The 17,490-nt window shown below is 41.1% G+C and overlaps 1 protein-coding gene and 1 long non-coding RNA gene across 6 annotated transcripts in view; one reads left to right on the top strand and one right to left on the bottom strand.

The window, feature by feature from the left end:
- Positions 1 to 13,980, bottom strand: part of C2H8orf34 (chromosome 2 C8orf34 homolog) — a 179,368-nt gene extending 165,388 nt beyond the window's left edge. For 2 of the 5 annotated variants that reach the window (XR_014850140.1, XM_085052991.1), the window contains exon 1: positions 13,289 to 13,979. Coding sequence is in view for 4 of the 5 variants with exons in the window: in XM_085052991.1 (XP_084909117.1) it covers positions 13,289 to 13,357 (69 nt within the window). In the remaining variant the exon portion in view is untranslated. Of the gene's footprint in view, positions 1 to 13,288 lie in introns of all 5 variants that reach the window. The other 3 variants (XM_085052990.1, XM_085052993.1, XM_085052992.1) reach the window with 2 other exon arrangements.
- Positions 12,906 to 16,618, top strand: LOC146442105 (uncharacterized). The gene is made up of 2 exons (XR_014850141.1): positions 12,906 to 13,321; positions 14,613 to 16,618. It is a non-coding gene; the product is annotated as an uncharacterized LOC146442105 (long non-coding RNA).
- The last annotated feature ends 872 nt before the right edge of the window (positions 16,619 to 17,490 follow it).

Raw genomic sequence — 17,490 nt, 5'->3', positions numbered from 1 at the left:
CTGAGCCCAGGAGATGACACTGCCTACTGAAGATGAACACCACACTGCCCAGCTGGCTGCTCCTATGAAGGAAAACCTATGCTTCCAAAGCAGGCACTAAGATTACACTGCTGAAAATGCATGGTCCAAGGTACTCTCCACAGATTTACTTGTATACCTCATTTACTGGCTATGTGCTGCCTTGGAATAAGACTCAAAACTCATTGGGCAGGTCTCATTTGCTGGAAATGTTTGGACAATTTCTGTCACAATAGGTTACTTTGTCCTCGTTGCAGCTAGCAGATGAAAATACAATATAAAAATAATAGAGATTTGCAGCAGACAATTGATTTAACTACATACAGGAAGGATAATATCTTACATTCAGTTTGAACATCTTGAAATGTACCCTGAAAAAAGACACAACCATATTCCCCAGAAGGCATGGAAAGACATAAAATATCAGGGATAATTCAGCAGTCATATTCAGAACAGCACAGATACCTAAACAGTATTTAGCTTTGTTCATTTAAGAAATACTGTATTTTATTTTAATCCTGTGGTATGTAATGCCAAAAATTCAATCTAAACACTTGTATCAGGACAGTCCTGCATTAACTTATTTCCACAACCACAAATCAGTTCCATGTGCCTAGACACAACTACATCATCTTGTGTGGAACTATTACTTGAATGCTCTTTTTTTCAGCAAGGTTTGGCTACTAGAGTCACAGAGCAATACATAACAGCCTTAACCTGTGCACAAGTGCATTTAGACAGGTGATGTCACAAATCAAAGACAGAGATCTGATCACTATCAGAAGAGACAAAAACCTCTCACTCTATTTCCCTGCCTTCCAGAATCAGCGTATTGGAAAGCACTGTGAGGAAGAACACATCCCCATACAACTTCTGTACAGAAAAAGGCACTGGAAGACTTCCTTCAGACAAGACACTTCCTTCTTCAAGGATGGATGTTCTATAATCACACCCAGAAAAGAATTCTTTTGTGAAATACAGCTGATGAGCAGAAGTGAACAAACGGTGAGTCTGCTGAACTGTATGAGGAAAAATACCAAACTTTGTTGACAACATATAGTAGATACACCGTGGACTACATCCAGGCACATGTTTAACAGAAGAGATGCTCCAATGCCATTATTTGTTTCATTAGAACTTACCTGCATGTCCAAGTCCTTAAAAAATCCTTACCCAGGTAAGTAATGTGACAGAACTCCCTCACACTAGCTCTAAAGAGCAGTTGAAAGCAGAGAACTGTGTCAACACCAAGCTGCAAAAAAAGGCTCTGAAATGAGAGGATGTCAGACACCACTATTTGACCTCTGAGGCCAAGAGAATTGGTTGCACAGGCTTAAGGCTGACACTTATATCATGCCCACAAATAAAGTAGGTCTGAGATAATGGGGACAGCTAAATAAATACTAGCTTACATAAGCAGGATACAATTTCCACTCTGTAAGTTATAGATTAGCTAAGCTACATATATGATGGCAATCTCAAAGCCATTTTTATATAATGCAAAGCACAATTATGAAATAAGAAAATTGTCAGCCTCTGTATACCAAAAATATAAGCTAATGAATATATTTTTCCGCAAAGAAAAAATATTTTAAAGACATCAAAAAATATGAGTTTTAGTAATTATATCACATGGATCCACTTAATAAAATCACTTTCTAGTCTAAACAAGGCAACTTTACAGAACTGGTATGTTTCTTGAGAGTGTCATTTGCACTTCAACTTTCTCCTCCGTACAAACTGTCACTATGGATTTGGTCACCATGTCCTCACTAGCCTAGCAGGGACATGACCTGCAACATCCATGAGCTGTCCTCTGGCTCAGGTTTACAAACAAAGGACTAAAGGTCTATATTTTACAAGAAAGCTAGAGGCTTACATGGGTATTTAAAGAGGTACTGCTGTACTAGCCATTGAAGACTTTCTATGGGTAGCAACAGTAATTCTTAAGGACAGATATATTAATTATACCTAGAACTGGAGTCAGGCCCATCATTTCTCATCAGACACTTCTACCATCAATACTGCAATGGCTTAGGCAACTAAAAATCATTTTATTTCTAGAAGCTGAAATCAGGCTAATTTTAGAAGATTAAAGGGTTTTGGGGTTGTAGAGCTATTGTTAATAACAGCCAAAGCATTATTAATCTGATTTTCTCATGCTTTTTTATTTAGAAAACAACGTCTGTGAGTCACTGGTGTATGTTTTTGTTTGTTTCTGACACTGCAAAATAACTTCCCAACCCTGATAGCAATTGCCCAATTAAAGCTTCCTGATGATTTGATTGCTATTTATTTAATATTAGACTAAATCTGGTTAGGAGTGAAGGCCTTCCTCTTGTAAATCAGGGTCTCTTCAACTGCAGCAGGGCTTCCTGTGGGAATACAATGTGCTCACATGGACTGCACTGCAGCCTTGAGACTTGTCAATGCTCTGAACAGCCACACTAAGCAGGGGAGAAGGAGGGAAAAATCAATTTTTTTTTATTGTGTGGCACCAATTAATGGGACTAATAGCACTAGCAGCATTGAGGCAGCACAAAGGAAAAACAGAAAGCAGAAGGCCCATAATGAGCTCAGGGCCTTGCTGTGAAAACTCCTAAGCCATGTGAAGACCATAAGAGCCAGAGGGGTTTGCCGGCTCTGTGCTGAAAAACAAGACAGAGGAAGGGGAAACGCAAGCACAAAATAACACATAATGCAGCAGGACAGCATCAGCAGAAGTAGGAACTGTAGTCAGATAACTATCATTTTAGCATCCTAACTACTATATATTTCCTCTCCTGACTAGTTAACTTTTTCTTCAGTAAAGAAGTAACTAAAGCAACCTTTTCTTCTTTAAATGTTAAGTGGATCTTCATTTTGGCCAATTTCATTCTTCTAATATATTTTCTATTATCATAGGGAAACATAGAATAAAATAAATTCCCTTGAGTTTCTTTTTGTCCCCTGCTGTCTTTTTCTTTCATGTATTCCTCCTTCATGGAATAAGAAATCAAGATTAAATCTGTTACTCTGGTAATTTATTCTTCTCTTCGTGTATATCTATCTCTACATTGTTCCACACTGGTAAATCTTCATCCAGCCTTTGTCTCCAAATAGCTTCACTGTCTTACACTTTGTATGAGACTACAGGCATTACTATATAATGGCATTATTCTGAACCATGACACACTTAGGAGGAGCTCTGGAACACCTTTTTTTATTTTTTTAACTGAGGGTTCCACACCACGCAAAAGTATGTCCTCAGCACAATTATGGGTAGTGGTTCATAATGGCACACCAGAGGAATTTCTGCACCTGCCAACATTGGTTTTCTCCTCAGCTTGCTATTCTCTGGACATCTCTGTTTTTCCCTCATTAGACAGGGAGGACAAGACTCTTCAGAATGCTTAGGAGGATGAACACCTGGGTCACACTGGATGTATTGAGCGTGTTATACCCAACTGCGATGGACACGCGTAATTTATATGTGTCTGAACAGGAACAAACAACACCTGCCGCACTTATATGGGATCTCTGTCCAGAACACATGGGATTCTGAGGCCTGTCTCAATGTTTCAGAGTGTCTAGATGCATATCATAGCACATGCACACACACACGTTTCAGTCTGAGAAATCCCAGTACATCCAGTCATGGAAGTTATTCCATCTCTCTTTTCTTCTTTAAATGAAACAATATCCTTATTCACACAAAACCTCCCAATTCCAGCTCTACAAATGCATCCCAGAATCTGCATCATAAACTTTTTTCTTCCTAACTGCCCTATGTATAATTGCTTCCACAGGTTCTCTTCAAAGGTCACCTACAGCTGAAACTACCCTTCCTTCTCAGTTCTATGAACCATCTCTCATGTCTCCAGAAGAGACCACTTCCACTTGTGTAGGCTTCTAGGATTAATTCTGTTATCAACAATACAGCTTTTCTGCACTAGTGCACCAAAAGAAACATGGAATTCATAATTCTTTGATATAGATACCTGACTGGAGGAATATTTCACAATCAACCATTTACCTCTCCACTCATACAAATGTCAGCAGAGGCACAATGCCTGTCATATTGGAGCATAACTCCTTCCTAAGGACAGAGTTCACGGAGCCAGTGTTAATAGCGGTTCTAAGAATGCCTTTATCTCTCTGGCAAATCTATGCCTAAGTAATACAGCCAAGATCAAGTACTAGAAGTGAGTGAGACACTGCAAAACATAACATTATCTAAAGAGTATGTATATTTTCTTGTATTTACCCCGTCTTTCTCACTCTTTGGTGAGAACCACCAGCACTAGAACCTTTCTTTAAAAAAAGAAAGTACAGATCCCAGGTAACCATTTGATTGTAGGGACTAAGATTATAAGAAAAAAAAAAAAGAAAAAGAATACACTGGCAATGTAACATTAATCTTTGTAATCTTACCCTCTCCCATTTCCTACCCTTTCTCATTTTCACGCTCAGTGTATTCATGTGGTCTGTTTCTTCCTAATTCATTCAGCCATCCTCCCTAATTATTCAATTCCCTCTCCTGCTCCTTCACAGAATCAACTGGGCTCCATGACATTCTCCCCACCAATGGGGAACTGAACCTTTAAAAGACAAGATCCATATGAAGCTAACTTAAGCACACAAGCTTTGCAGATACATTATGCCCACCTAGTAGCTTGCTACTGCAGAAAAGGCAGTTGTGCTTCCCTCCTTCCCCTCACCCTCGGGCCACTTACATTTTCTCTCCCAAGTCAATGCCACACTCCTCATCAGACTACAGGGTGACCCACTGAGCTCAGCCAACTGAACACTTTTCACTTATTTTTCTCCTATTTCACTTCATTTTCTTCTATTTCATATTCCCCAACTGGGTAACTGTAACAACCACCAGTTCTTGAACAAGGACAGCAGGAATGTGCAGCAAGAAATGAAGATGAACAGGACCTGCAGCAACTGGCTATTAAATCCGCCTCACAGCCCACAGTCCTGAATACTAAACCATCAGAGTCTCTGGAGTAAAACAATCTATGAGAGGAGGAAAGATTCAATTAAAAAGGCTCCAACACAGTTAAAAGACCCAAACGTTCACGATTCCTGCCCCAGAAAGCAGCTCCTCCAGAAGCCAACAAAAGAGCTATTGTATAGTAAGTATATTGTACCAGACACTATAGAGGAGTATGGTGTATGAATAGAGTGATTCCATTAACTGAATATTGCAGGGAGCTGGAAAACAAGGAATGAGAAAGTATTCTTCGTGTAAATACACAATTAACAGTTTCCACTCTCTGTATGAACATAAGTTTTATAAGAGGTGGTAATGTAAAATAGCCTTTTACTTATCACAGGTAAGCAAGTTCACGTGTCATTTTGTATGGGCATTTTCATAACTGTTACACATTTCCTTATAGCGCCATACGTATGTCAAAATCTGAGGTGTTTCACTGGAAACTCTGTGTTTAAGGCAAACATCATAATACTTGAATGTTATGTGAACAAGGGAAGAAAACTGCCCAAATCAACAGAAGAGCAAAACCAGAGGAGCACCACAACTACAGCCAAACTACTCTGCTGAACATTTATAAATACAACTTAAAATAAGTATTCAGTGAAACTGAGTAGCCAAAGGAGGATTGACACAGCACAGCATATGGGACCTGACGCAAAAGTTAAGGCCATCAAAAACATGTCTGTTGCAAGCTTTTTAAAAGGATATTACCCTCTATACTAAAAGCAGATTGCAATTTTGGGATGTCTTTACAAAGGCAGAGGTGTGCATTTCAAATGGTCATGCTCTTTACCTGTATCCTAGGATTAAACTCAATAATCCTCGTTTCTCCTATCAAATGTGTGTTGCTTTTCATCATCTTTAGTAATGCCTGATAGAGCCCGCTGCCTTAGTCAGGAGACCAAGTTTCTTAACAATTGTATTTGAAAATGCTCTTGCTTTCATTGGTTTTTAACCACTTCTTATGGTTTCAGGCAAAGAAGACTCTTAATACATTCTTCTGCCATATCTCACACCTAGTGTAACATTTCTTAGGAGAATAAGTGTGCATCTGTGCAAGGGTGATAATACAGAACATAGGAAATAACACCTCGTTTTTATCTGAGTTATTACAGACATTAAAGTGTTTGGGGAGTATATGTTCCAAAACTTGATGAACATAAAAATGCTTCAAGCCACCTCTATAGTCCAGAGGTCAAAATTTCTCTCCATCCGCCCCTCGCTCATACAAAAGCGCATATGCTTTCCCAGAAAAAATATCACAAGATTAAAAAATATATATTCAAAATCAGTGTACAAAAACCCCCCAAATAATTACTAGACAATTGAAAATGGGACGTTATTAGTCCACACCTCTTCATTTACACAAAAAAAAGACAAATGGAAAGAAGCAAGTGATAATAAAAGACGTTGGGAAAAAAAGGAAAGAACATTGATTAGACATTCAAAATTAGAGGCAAATTGTAAAAAAACATTATGTTAAAATGCTCATTTCTAACTCAATTAGTAGCCTTAATGTGCACATTAAGGCTCAATTTCTTACTTCAATGTACTGACACTTTTAAAACAAAGAACACTAATAACAGGTGTCTGTCTAGGTGTTTCTTTTTAGTCAATGCCACAATACAGATGCTTACTAAGAAACCCACTTGCTCCAGAACAGTAAAATACCACATCAAGTGCGGCAGAAATACTGTTGATGGTACTAGCTGCCCCCTCCCCTCCCAGAAGCTCCTAAACAAACAGAAGGCTGAGACTGTGCTGACTCTGGGCTATGGATAGTATCTAGCCCACTTGGAAATGCATAGATTAGTAACAGCAATGAACATGTTAGAAAAAATTACAGGCTGAGTTAAAACCCTCGAAGTGTTTTACTTTATATTTGCCACTTCACATTGATCTCTTATACCAAAAAACTGGATTAATCAAAAGAAACAAAATAATTGAAGAGCTTACTTCAGGTATAATTAACACTGTTAATATAATCCAAAACTTTGAAGATACTTTATAATGTGATAAAACACAAATAAATAAGAGCAGTAGTAATGGGCTTATTTTGATCCAGACTGATTCATTGTTACAGGGGTTGCCAGGCAAAAATTCAATATCAAATCTGTTTGCTTTATGCCTTACCATTGAGCAGCCAGGCTTTGCTGGCAAATGATGGTGAGAGCAACTCAACTGAGAACTACTTCTCATTTTCCCAGGCATTTTTTGATGCAAGATAGTTGTGTCCCCCACTCCCCCTCCCAAGAACCAAAGCAATTGTCATTTTGAGAGTTTAAAAACATTGAAAGTTAATTTAATAATAAAAGGATGCTATTATGGTACTTTCAGTTTATCGTTCTGTATTTTAGATACAATTCTTCCAATTTAACTGCTATTTGGATTTTTATTTATGTGTCTCGTGCCAAAAAAACTTTTTAAAAAAGTAATTAAGAAACCAATTAAGAGAGCCCACATTTCCCTTTCAAGAAAGTAATGTTTTTGCCATTATGAAAACAGGGTTTATGTGATTACTATCTATGTTTGTGATCACACCAGTGCAAACCTTTATCTATGATCTCTTCCACTGTCTTTTTCCAATATGCTTTTAAAGTCTTCAGCTAACTTTAGACAAATTCCCAGAGGGGTAGACATCACAAAAGAGCAATTTCTTTCAAATACTGAGAGATTTACTAGTCAGGTAGCAAGACCAAAATGTAATTTTCCTCATTCAGAAACATTTCCTTAAACTCAGACTACATAGAAGAGTAGAGTTATGAGTGCCTCAAACACAGGAAAATTTTTGATATTTGCATCTTGCTGGTCACCACAAAAGCCATTCCATAATAAGCATAAAGCTATTGCTCAAGGAACTGTTTGTTAATGGGAAAAGGTGTGTCTGTAGTTTTAATTAGAATCTTTCACTTGTTTTCCTTGAAAGATAACTTTATCTACAGAAAGTATGAGAATGCACAATGAATTCTCCAAAAACCAAAGAATATGTCTACACCCTTTTTCCCTTTGACTTTCATTCCCCTTAAATGGATCTTTTACTTCAGTGCACATTAAGGCTACAATAACACCCTACTGTAGCAGGCAACAACAAAAATAAAAATTAAACTTATATATGATTTCCTACCCCCCATTGTGTAACACTGCAGCATTTCTAGATCACTGCTGGTTTCCACACATGCTTTGAAAAACAGCTAACACTGGCTCCCCTGCAACAGGAAATTCCAGGCTGAAACAATGTCACTGGGTAATCAGTGCCTAAAATGATGCTTGTGATGTCTAAGTCCTGAAAAACTTGGCCTTTCAAAGGCTCCATCTAGCTGTTTGAAATTAAATGTTCACTAGGTACATTTGTGTAACCCGTTAATACAGACCCTTTCATGCTAGCAACAGAATCTAACCTATTAAGTATTAGACCAAAATGAAATAAAATATTATCTGAGCAACCTCAAAAGAACACAGTTCTTTGAGGGCATTTCTATCATTCAAATCACAGATATTGCAGCTTAAAACATAATTTTATACTGTGAGAAATGGTAAACTGGTTAATTAGACATTCAAGTTGACAGTGTCTACCTTTGTGTATTTAAGAACCAAGTGTAAACATTGCTTCAGAAAACAGTCCAAACTCCAAAATTCATCCCAAACTTTGACTAAATCAGTCATAAGATGCAGTAAAGATAATATTCATCACCAAATAGGCTAAGGTTTAAATGAAAAGTGTAGTTATTTTATTTAAATAATGGACACCACTGCATAACGTACAACAACAATGATATTTCATTTAGGAAAAAAAACCACCATAAATTAAAAAAAAAAGTTTCCTATTGTATTTGCTTTAGTAATTATGTCTGCTAAACAAAAAAGAGGTAAGGGTGGTAATATGAAGTCTTTATTGAAATACAAATTACAGTTCTAACCCCACATTACTTGGAGAAAAAAAAAATCTTAGGTAACCAGGGGTTTGGCATGTTTATTTTGAGAAGAGTTATTTTGGCTTTTTATAACTCAAAGAAATTACAGTTCTTGGGTTTGCATAACAACAATGTACCTGCTGGATGCTTTTTAGCTGCAGTTCTAGAAACAAAAAAAAATCCAAAACACTAAATTTATCTCATAGCTCTTGAAGATTTATTGCAATCTGTTCTTAAGAGTGCTGATCCAGCTTGCAAATTCACAGAAACTGTCAGGTTGCCCAAATGAGAACACAACTGGATGCTAAAGAGATACAATCATACAGAAGAATAGATGTATGGATACAGGCAGCAGGATTATTCATTGAGATTATTAGAACACAAAAAAGAAAAAAAAAAAAACCCAAACTTGTTGGATTGGATGCTTGAAATGCAAAGTGGGTCAACACTTCACTCAGACAGAAATGAGTGGGTGCTGATTCTGAATACTCTGTCCCAGCCAATTTTAGGCACACACCTCCTGTTCACATTTTAGAAAGATGAAAAAAAACCAAAAAACCAGTGAAGCTTCATCACAGAAATAATTCATATTTAGAATTCTTGTTACATTCCAAGTCAATGTGAAAAAAAAAGGGATCTAAAAAAAATCAGGTAGTGCCATGGTATGTGTTACCATGAAAATCCCAGAGAAGAGGCATTTCTAAAGGGCATTCCTCAAATCTAAACTTGTTGTCTAACCACAGTATTTTCAGATGGCAACAATCTCTTACAGAAAAATGTCTAAGCTCTCAAAAGTGAAAGAAAAAAGAAAAGAAACCCACAACACACAGAATCTTTACAGAACAGGATAAGGCTGCTCGTGAAACCTGACAGAATTTGAGGGGTTAACGTAAGACCTTACTGTGGGCACTAACACCTGCATGCCCTGGAGCATTTAGAAGCTGAGTTATAGGTTCACAGACACCTTACCTGCAAAAACCTTAGACCTGAACGATGAAATGGCAGAGAAGTAACAGTTTTGAAAAGCCATGACTTGGGGAACCTACGTTTAACAGGGAAAATGAGGCAGCAGTATCAAAGTTGTTTCGCAACTTGTCTTAAATCTCAACATTGACACAGTCTCAGATGTACACAGTAATTCCTGCCCACCTTCCTTCTCACCTCTAACCCATAAACAAGAATTTACCTTGTAAAAGTGTTTGGAATCAAGTGAATCTGTGCCAAGTAACCTTGCATAGCTGAGTGGATAAGACTTCCCACTATGCGTTAACAGATACTGGTAGTGTCAGTAGAAGACCAATGCCGGCTGAGTCAGCTTAAGCTCATTAGTTCTTTCTCCAGGAGGTTACTCCTCATATTTCTTTACAGAGATGGAAACAACCTTCCAACCAAAGGAGAGCCTGAGGTCTTCCTGCATCTCATATGTCAGCACATCTCTTAAACACTTCTCTTTCACACAAATTAGGAAGATAATTCAAGTGCCAAACCGCACAAAACTTCAGCGAAGATGTTCTTAAGTAGATACTGCTGGTTAATGAAGTAAAAAAAGCCCTAACCATGGTAAGAGGCCACAAATACACGTCAGAATGGAGAAAAGTGACACAACCAGGGTAACTGCAAGCAACTGGAACAGAATGACCAACTAGCAAGAGCAACTACTGCTCTTAACCGCAATGCAGGGGAATTGTACTTCACATTCAGTACACAACTAACTGTTCCATCCATCAGCATTCTGTGCCTGGCTAATTGTCTAAAATCTATGGTATAAAGTCTTCCTGATCGCTGATTATTCATTATGAAAGTATGAAATACAGTCTGTTTATGCATCACCATCCCTGCCGTCATCTCAGAAAGCTCAGAGTTCCTCTCTCCATGTTTTTCTTTCCTGTGATTGCCCCCAGTTGCCCAATATTATTTCATGCACTCCCTAAAATTTTGACTTGAAGCATATATTGAGCAGTTACAGTCACAACCTGGTCAGCAAGTAACACTGCAGAAAACTGAATCCAAGTCCACTCTGTTCTGACTTGGTATTAGAAAACTAGTACTCACTGAAAAAAAACGATGGCTGTCATCCATTACAAGTGATGGTTAATTAGCATCCAAACCAGAAGTGGTGTAAGAAAATGCTAGCTCTTCCTGGATGGAAGATGAAGCATAGGTCTCTTCTTGCAACGTATCAGAACTTCAAGACACATGAAAAACTGATGTGTTAGTGAATATATCTGACTGTGAAAACACGGTATTCTTGAAAAACCACAAAGTACACATAATAGGAATACTAGTGTAGAATACAAGCTTTATCCTATGCATAATCTCTGATCAATTCCCATCAACTTCAAATACATGTCTTCCTTTTTCTAAGGACTACAAAATCAAGCACAGGTTGTAGATCTTCAATAAACTGTTGAGAACAAAAGTACATTAAAAAATTAAATATGTAAGTAGATTTAAAAAAGCTAATCAGGAGGTAGAGAAAAATTATGATCTTCTTCCTCCTAGAGTAATGGATTAAAATCACTGTAAATAGCTGCAGGAATGCTATACCCCTAGACCTTAAAACCAGTTGCTAGTATTCAGGTGCAAGTGGATTTCACACCAAAAAGCCTTCCTCGTGTACAGGAGTGCACTAAGAACCTGTAGACAGCCTGCACAGTTAGGCAAAGAGCCTTTCACAGACTCTTTCCATCAAAATGAAATTCCTACATTACAATGATTAGTGAAGTATGTAGTGATATACGAAATGCTGTAACAAATACAACTTCTTAATCTTTCTCTCCACTATTGATACCTAAAGCCTTCTACAAGAATAGAAACAACAGAGACGAGCATCTTATACTACTGAGAAACTAGGTTAAAACACAGTGACTCAGAGCAGTGATGACAAGTAGTTTGTTTGAATGATAATGCGTAAACCAATGGGTTAAGAAAATTTAAAAGAAAATGGGAGCTGTCAAGGGCCTAACTCTTGAACAGCCCCAAAACACAGAATTCCCATTGAAATAAACATGAGTCAGTTACGTACATAGACCTAGCAACACTGCTGATCGAACAGAATTTTTCAGGAACTGAACCACACAAATGTTTCCATTTTTATGAATTCTTTAACTAGAAAAATCACCTGCTGTTCCCTAGTACCCAGTTACTGTTCCATCAAATGGTGCTTTATTTATTGCGAAATAAAAACATCTAACACCACTAGCACTGAACCAACACAGTCCATTACAACAGCTTCAGCACACATAAAATATAAAACCAGACCATTAGTGAATAATTTTCTAACAAAATTTGAACCTTTCCTACGGGGGGTGGCAAATGCTGCCCAAAATATACACTGAAGATGATGCATCCACCACATCATAATAAAAGAGATTTCATACATTGTAAGCTTGATTGAGAACAAGTTAAATACTGAAAAAGGGAGACTTGTGCCTCGGGATAATACTGCCAGAGTATAATATATGTGCATTTAGATGTAAAAACTGCATGAGAAACAGAATGATAAAATGGTAATAATCATGATTGCTCTAGTACCCTTTCAAATTCTAAGTATTCATAGCTTATGTACCGAAATAGTAAAATATGCACATCTGTGCATCTACAAATCCCTGCAAGTGCATCGTGGTAAGAAAACGGAAAATCTGGAGCAAAACCACAGTGTGTGACTGCAGATAAAAATTTCAGAAAACACCTTCGACACGGACTTTTCGCAGGACAGACTTCTTTGCGAGTGCCCGGTCCAGAGGCTGTAGTGCTGCGGCAGGCATCCACCTGTCCCTCCCCGCCGGCCGCTCCAGGAGGGGCAGCGCCTCGGGGCTCCCCGCGGGCCGTGCACCGCCCGTGCCCGCCGCTCGGTGCTCCGCGCTGCCGCCCTGGAGACGGGAGGGCTCGGAAGCACCGCCTCCCCTCGCAGCGCACGGCGGGTGCGCGGTCGCTCCGCGGCTCCCCGCGGCCGGACGGCGGGGCCTGGCCGCTGTCCCGCGGCCGCCGGGGCGGCCCCGGGGACTCGGGCCGCGGGCGGCAGGGCGGAGGGGCACCTGTTTCACGACCCGGGCGGCAGCGTGCGAAGCGGAGGGAGGCGCGTCCGTGGCGGGGCGAGGAAGCGGGGCACATCCTCGGGATAGCCGGGGAGGGAGGGCTGCGCGGAGCTCCGGCGCTCGGAGGGGCGTGGAGGAGGGACACGAGGGCACACGCGTGGTGCGGCGCGGCAGGGCAGGGCAGGGGAGGGGGTGCCGGCACTGCCGAAGCAGCGCCTCCAACTCATCCTCGCCCCTGCGTTCACCTGGGCTGCGCGGGGAGCCGCGGCCATCGTGGGGACAACCCCGCCGCACCGCTGCCCGCCGCGGAGGAGTCGGCCGGCAAGAGCGCACCTTACCTCGAAGAGGGGACCGATCTTATTCTTCTCCAGGTAGGCTTGGATCCTGGTCTGCTGGTGAGACGCCATGAAGAGCTCCGGGGGCGGGGGCTGGAGCTCGTCTCCCCCGGCGGCGGCTGCAGTCCCTCCGGCTGCCGGTGGCTCGCTCCCCCGCCGCACAAGGGCTGCCACAGCGGGAGAGGGCGGAGGCGCTGCGAAAGTGCCCGGGACGGAGCTAACTCAGGTAACTGGGGGCGGGGGAGAGGCAGCCGGGTACCAGTCGCCCGCTTAGCCGGGCGCGGGGCTGGCTGCCCTCAGGGAGCGGCGGGCGGGCGCTGCCTGGAGCGGAGCATGTTGCAGGGAGGAGAGGAGCTGCAAAGGCGGCCCCCGAGCCCGCGCCGCTCCGCGCTGCGTGTGTCTGTCAGTCCGTCTCTGTCTGTCTTTCTGTGCCAGGCAGCGCCTTGGTGACGGGAGCGGCCGCGGCTCGCGCTGCCGCCCTCGCCACGGCGCCGCTGCCGAGGCCGATAGCCGGGGGCTCCTGTCAGCTCCGCGGCCGCCGGCGCCCGTTGACGCCCGGGCTCGGCGCACAAAAGGCGGGAGCGGGGGAAGGGGGAGGAGAGCGGGCGGGAGGCGGGGGCTGCTCTGCCTCCGCCGCTCCCCTGCCCTCCCGGGGACGGGCTTGCCCCCGGCGGAGCCGCGGCCCCCCCTCCCCGCTGGCGTTCGCGGAGCCCCCGCCTGGCTCCGGTGCCCCGGGAGGAGCTGAGCGCCGCGGGCCGCCCGGCGTGAGGCACCTGAGCGGCACACGAAAACTTCAGCTGGGGAAGGTCGCGGAGGAGTGAAATGAGTCGCGCTGCCGGCAGGGAAGGGGGATGCGAGGGCTACAGCCAGCGCTTTTCCTTAATTTCTGTTTAAATTGTCTTTAAATCTTAAAATGCTACCTTTCTTATGGTGCCAGTGAAATTCTCAGCGACAATGAGCATCTTAATGGAATAATTGGAGTAAGCTGTGCGTGCATCCTGGTCGCAGGTTGTGTTGAGTTCCAGCAAACAGCCAAGGGCGCTCAGCCAAAATGCGATGGAGCAAATGAGAAATATTCAGCTGGCTTCAGAGTAGTGAGTTAATGGGTACATCAAAGAATCAGTATTTATTCTGTCTTCAAATAATTAGTAGCCCACCATTTCTGGAAGCAGGATCATAACCAGCCTTTTCTTTTTCTTTCTGTTTAGAAAAGAACAAACAAAAACATGCTTCTTGGGGTTTGACACTTCTGTTCTTCTGCAATAACTGATTCCACTGTACTAACGTAACCTGTTTGGTAAAAAAAAATTGTCTTTTTTTTTATAAGGATTTTTTTAAAGACACAAAACAGCTTTGAAGACTATTGGGAACATTCAGCACATCTGCTGAATCAGGCTGCCTGTTCCCAATCAAGCAGTGTTCTGCAAATGCAAGAGTACAAGCATCTCCTGATTCAGAAACCACTAAAGAAAAGGATGAATTTTGTCAGGAGTCAAAAGATCCTGAGTTCCGCTCCCATAGCCACTAACTGTTGTTTGACTTCAAAGTCCTCCTTACTGAGCTAAACCTCAAGCTTCTACCTAGAAGGAGGTCAGGTGTAAGTGTATTATAGTTTACAGTGCACCCTGTAGTGTAAGCAATAGCCTGTAGAATTCTTTAATGGTTTTGCTGGAATGTGCTTATCCTGGTCTCACTGAGGCAGTGTTTGTTTCCATAGTAGTAATTTTGAAATGGCACATTTTTTAAAATTTTGATTCTCAGTGTGTTGGTAGTTTTCTAAAATTCATATCAGCTTGGAGTTTTAGCCTGTCTTCTTCAGGAAAGTACTGCCTGGTGCCACTTAAATAATATGGTGCTAAGGTAGTTTAATCAGCTTAATGAGGATGATACAATCATAAGGGTAATTGCCAGTGATGCAGATTCTCTACAGTGGTTGTAATGATTCCCATCACATGAGGAATGAAAAATTATTAAAATTTCATAAATCTCACCAGAACCCAGACTGCTTCAACAAATAAAAATCTCCCACTTTGCAAAATGATGCCCCCTCCCATGATGCAAAAATGAAAACATATGTTTCTATAGCCCTACACAGCCTGACTTCTCAAAGTGGCAGCACTTCCAGACCTGCTGGGACCTGGCCACGTCAGGACCTGGAAACTGTCACTGCTCTGTGTAGACGAGGAAGAGGACTGAGGAAAAGAAACAAAACTATGAGCAATATGAATAGAAAAGAGAACTTATTAAAAGAGGTTTTAAAGATAGCATAACTGTCTATGGTTGCATATTGTGCAATTAGCTAGATCCCAAGATCTCACTGTTAAAACCTCAGTTTTGAGGATTTCTGTGCTTTGGTTTGTTTGATTTTTCTTTCCTCCCACTGAATCACAGAATGGTTGAGGTTGGAAGGGTCCAAACCCCCTGCTACAGCAAACTCACTTAGAGCTGGCTGCCCAGTACTATGTCCAGATGACTCTTCAGTATCTACCAAGGATACTGGGTTTTTTTAATATCCTTTGTCATTTATGCTTCCTTTTTCCCTAGACCATTTTTCCTTCTCTTAATTCTCACCCATATAGTTCTCAGACATATAATCTAGATTTTCCAGTTGGCTTGGGAGACACAGTAGCAGTCCTGCTGTGGCTGGGAAAGCTTCCAAGGCCAAATGCAGCATTAGCTTTTTAAACAGATACCTCTTTTAACCCTCACAGCTCCCATAAAACTTAAGTGAGAGGTTATCCTTTGATATGGATTAGGTGCTTTAGGGAGACATGAACACAGACAGTTCCTCACCAAGAGCTTCATGCTACTGTTTCCTAGTTGAAGGTCTTCAGCAGTTCCCTGAGAGTAAAGCCTTCTGAGTGCTAGAATATGGGAGTTCAGGTGTCTCCTGCAGAGAGCACAGGCTGAGTGACATGGTATAATAGGAAAAGGAACTTCACTGATAGCATTCTCTTCTCTTTTTTTCAAAGAAAGCACAAAAAGTGTTGCTGTATTTAAAAGAAGCCATGCCAAGATAGCAATCAATAAATACATGTGATTTGCAAATAAGCACAGAAACCTGGATACGTCCCTATTGTCCTCTTAGCTGTTAGGAGAAAAACCTTTACAAAATGTAATTAAGATATTCTAAGTTTTAAAAACTAGTACTAATACACTATTTTAAAATTAACTTTCATCTTAATACCGAAGGAAAAACTCTCTTGGATTAAAATTACTGGTTTAGGTATGCCTGAATTTTTGTTACTCTCAGCAACCTCTTCATATGAGCAACTGAACACTAAATTACTTTACAACCTAAATAATAAAATGTACTCTCTGTATTGTGCTTTACTATTGTCCTGGTTTCATTTCATGGATATTTTTCTTTCAAGAGCAGTATACAGCATGCACATCTGTATAACACTGAGCACTGAACTGCAAGAAGAGAAATGACTGAAAGAATTTGCACACAGGCATCCGAAAAATGAAAAGTATTCCAATTTAAAAATGTATTCACCTCACAAAAACAAAAAGATTCCCAAAAAGGAGAAAGAGTCAAGAGAACAGGGGTAATTTTAAGATGTTCATGACCACACTCTATTCAATTCTTATCCTGTGTCTGTGCCTCTGATATCTGAGCTCCATGCTTCTTACGTTGGTAGGCTTCTCACCCTTCACTCTTTTCATCAAGAGAACAGTGTGCATATTTTGATAGGTTTTTTCTGGTTTGACTCACTCAGTTAAAGGACTTCACTGGAGTAGGGACCCATTAAATAACTCCACAGTATTTCATGTCATTTCAGTCCTATCATGCATTTTTCAGGAATAAGTTTGCTGCAGTTCCAGTGCTGAGTCCTGAATTTCAAAAGTTACAGTCAGTTGCAGTACCATTCATCATTGCCAGAGTTAAGTTACCCAGGCTTCACATGCAAAGGTGTTCTTCAGCAGTCAGAGCTGCCACTGCCTAGCAGAAAAGGAAACTGATGACTTGGCTGGCTGTAAAGGTACTCTGTGGGTCACAAACACCCAGTGCCAAGTCAACAATTTTTCCCTTCTGACTAAAATTTCATCCATATGCTCTGTAGGAAGTTTATGTTTTGAGATGGCATCTGGAGTACAAAAGAGACATTACAATCTAAGAGAAATATAGTTGCAATATATGAATTTATTACAGACCTTTAAATGGCTTTCTAGCTCCCATTAAGTGTTTCATGTTTCAGCTA

This window comes from Lichenostomus cassidix, chromosome 2 (assembly GCF_008360975.1).
Source record: "Lichenostomus cassidix isolate B80296 chromosome 2, HeHo_3.0, whole genome shotgun sequence".
Lineage (NCBI taxonomy): Eukaryota > Metazoa > Chordata > Aves > Passeriformes > Meliphagidae > Lichenostomus > Lichenostomus cassidix.
Note: the sequence above shows the minus strand (reverse complement) of the source record. Positions and strands in the feature narration are given on the sequence as shown.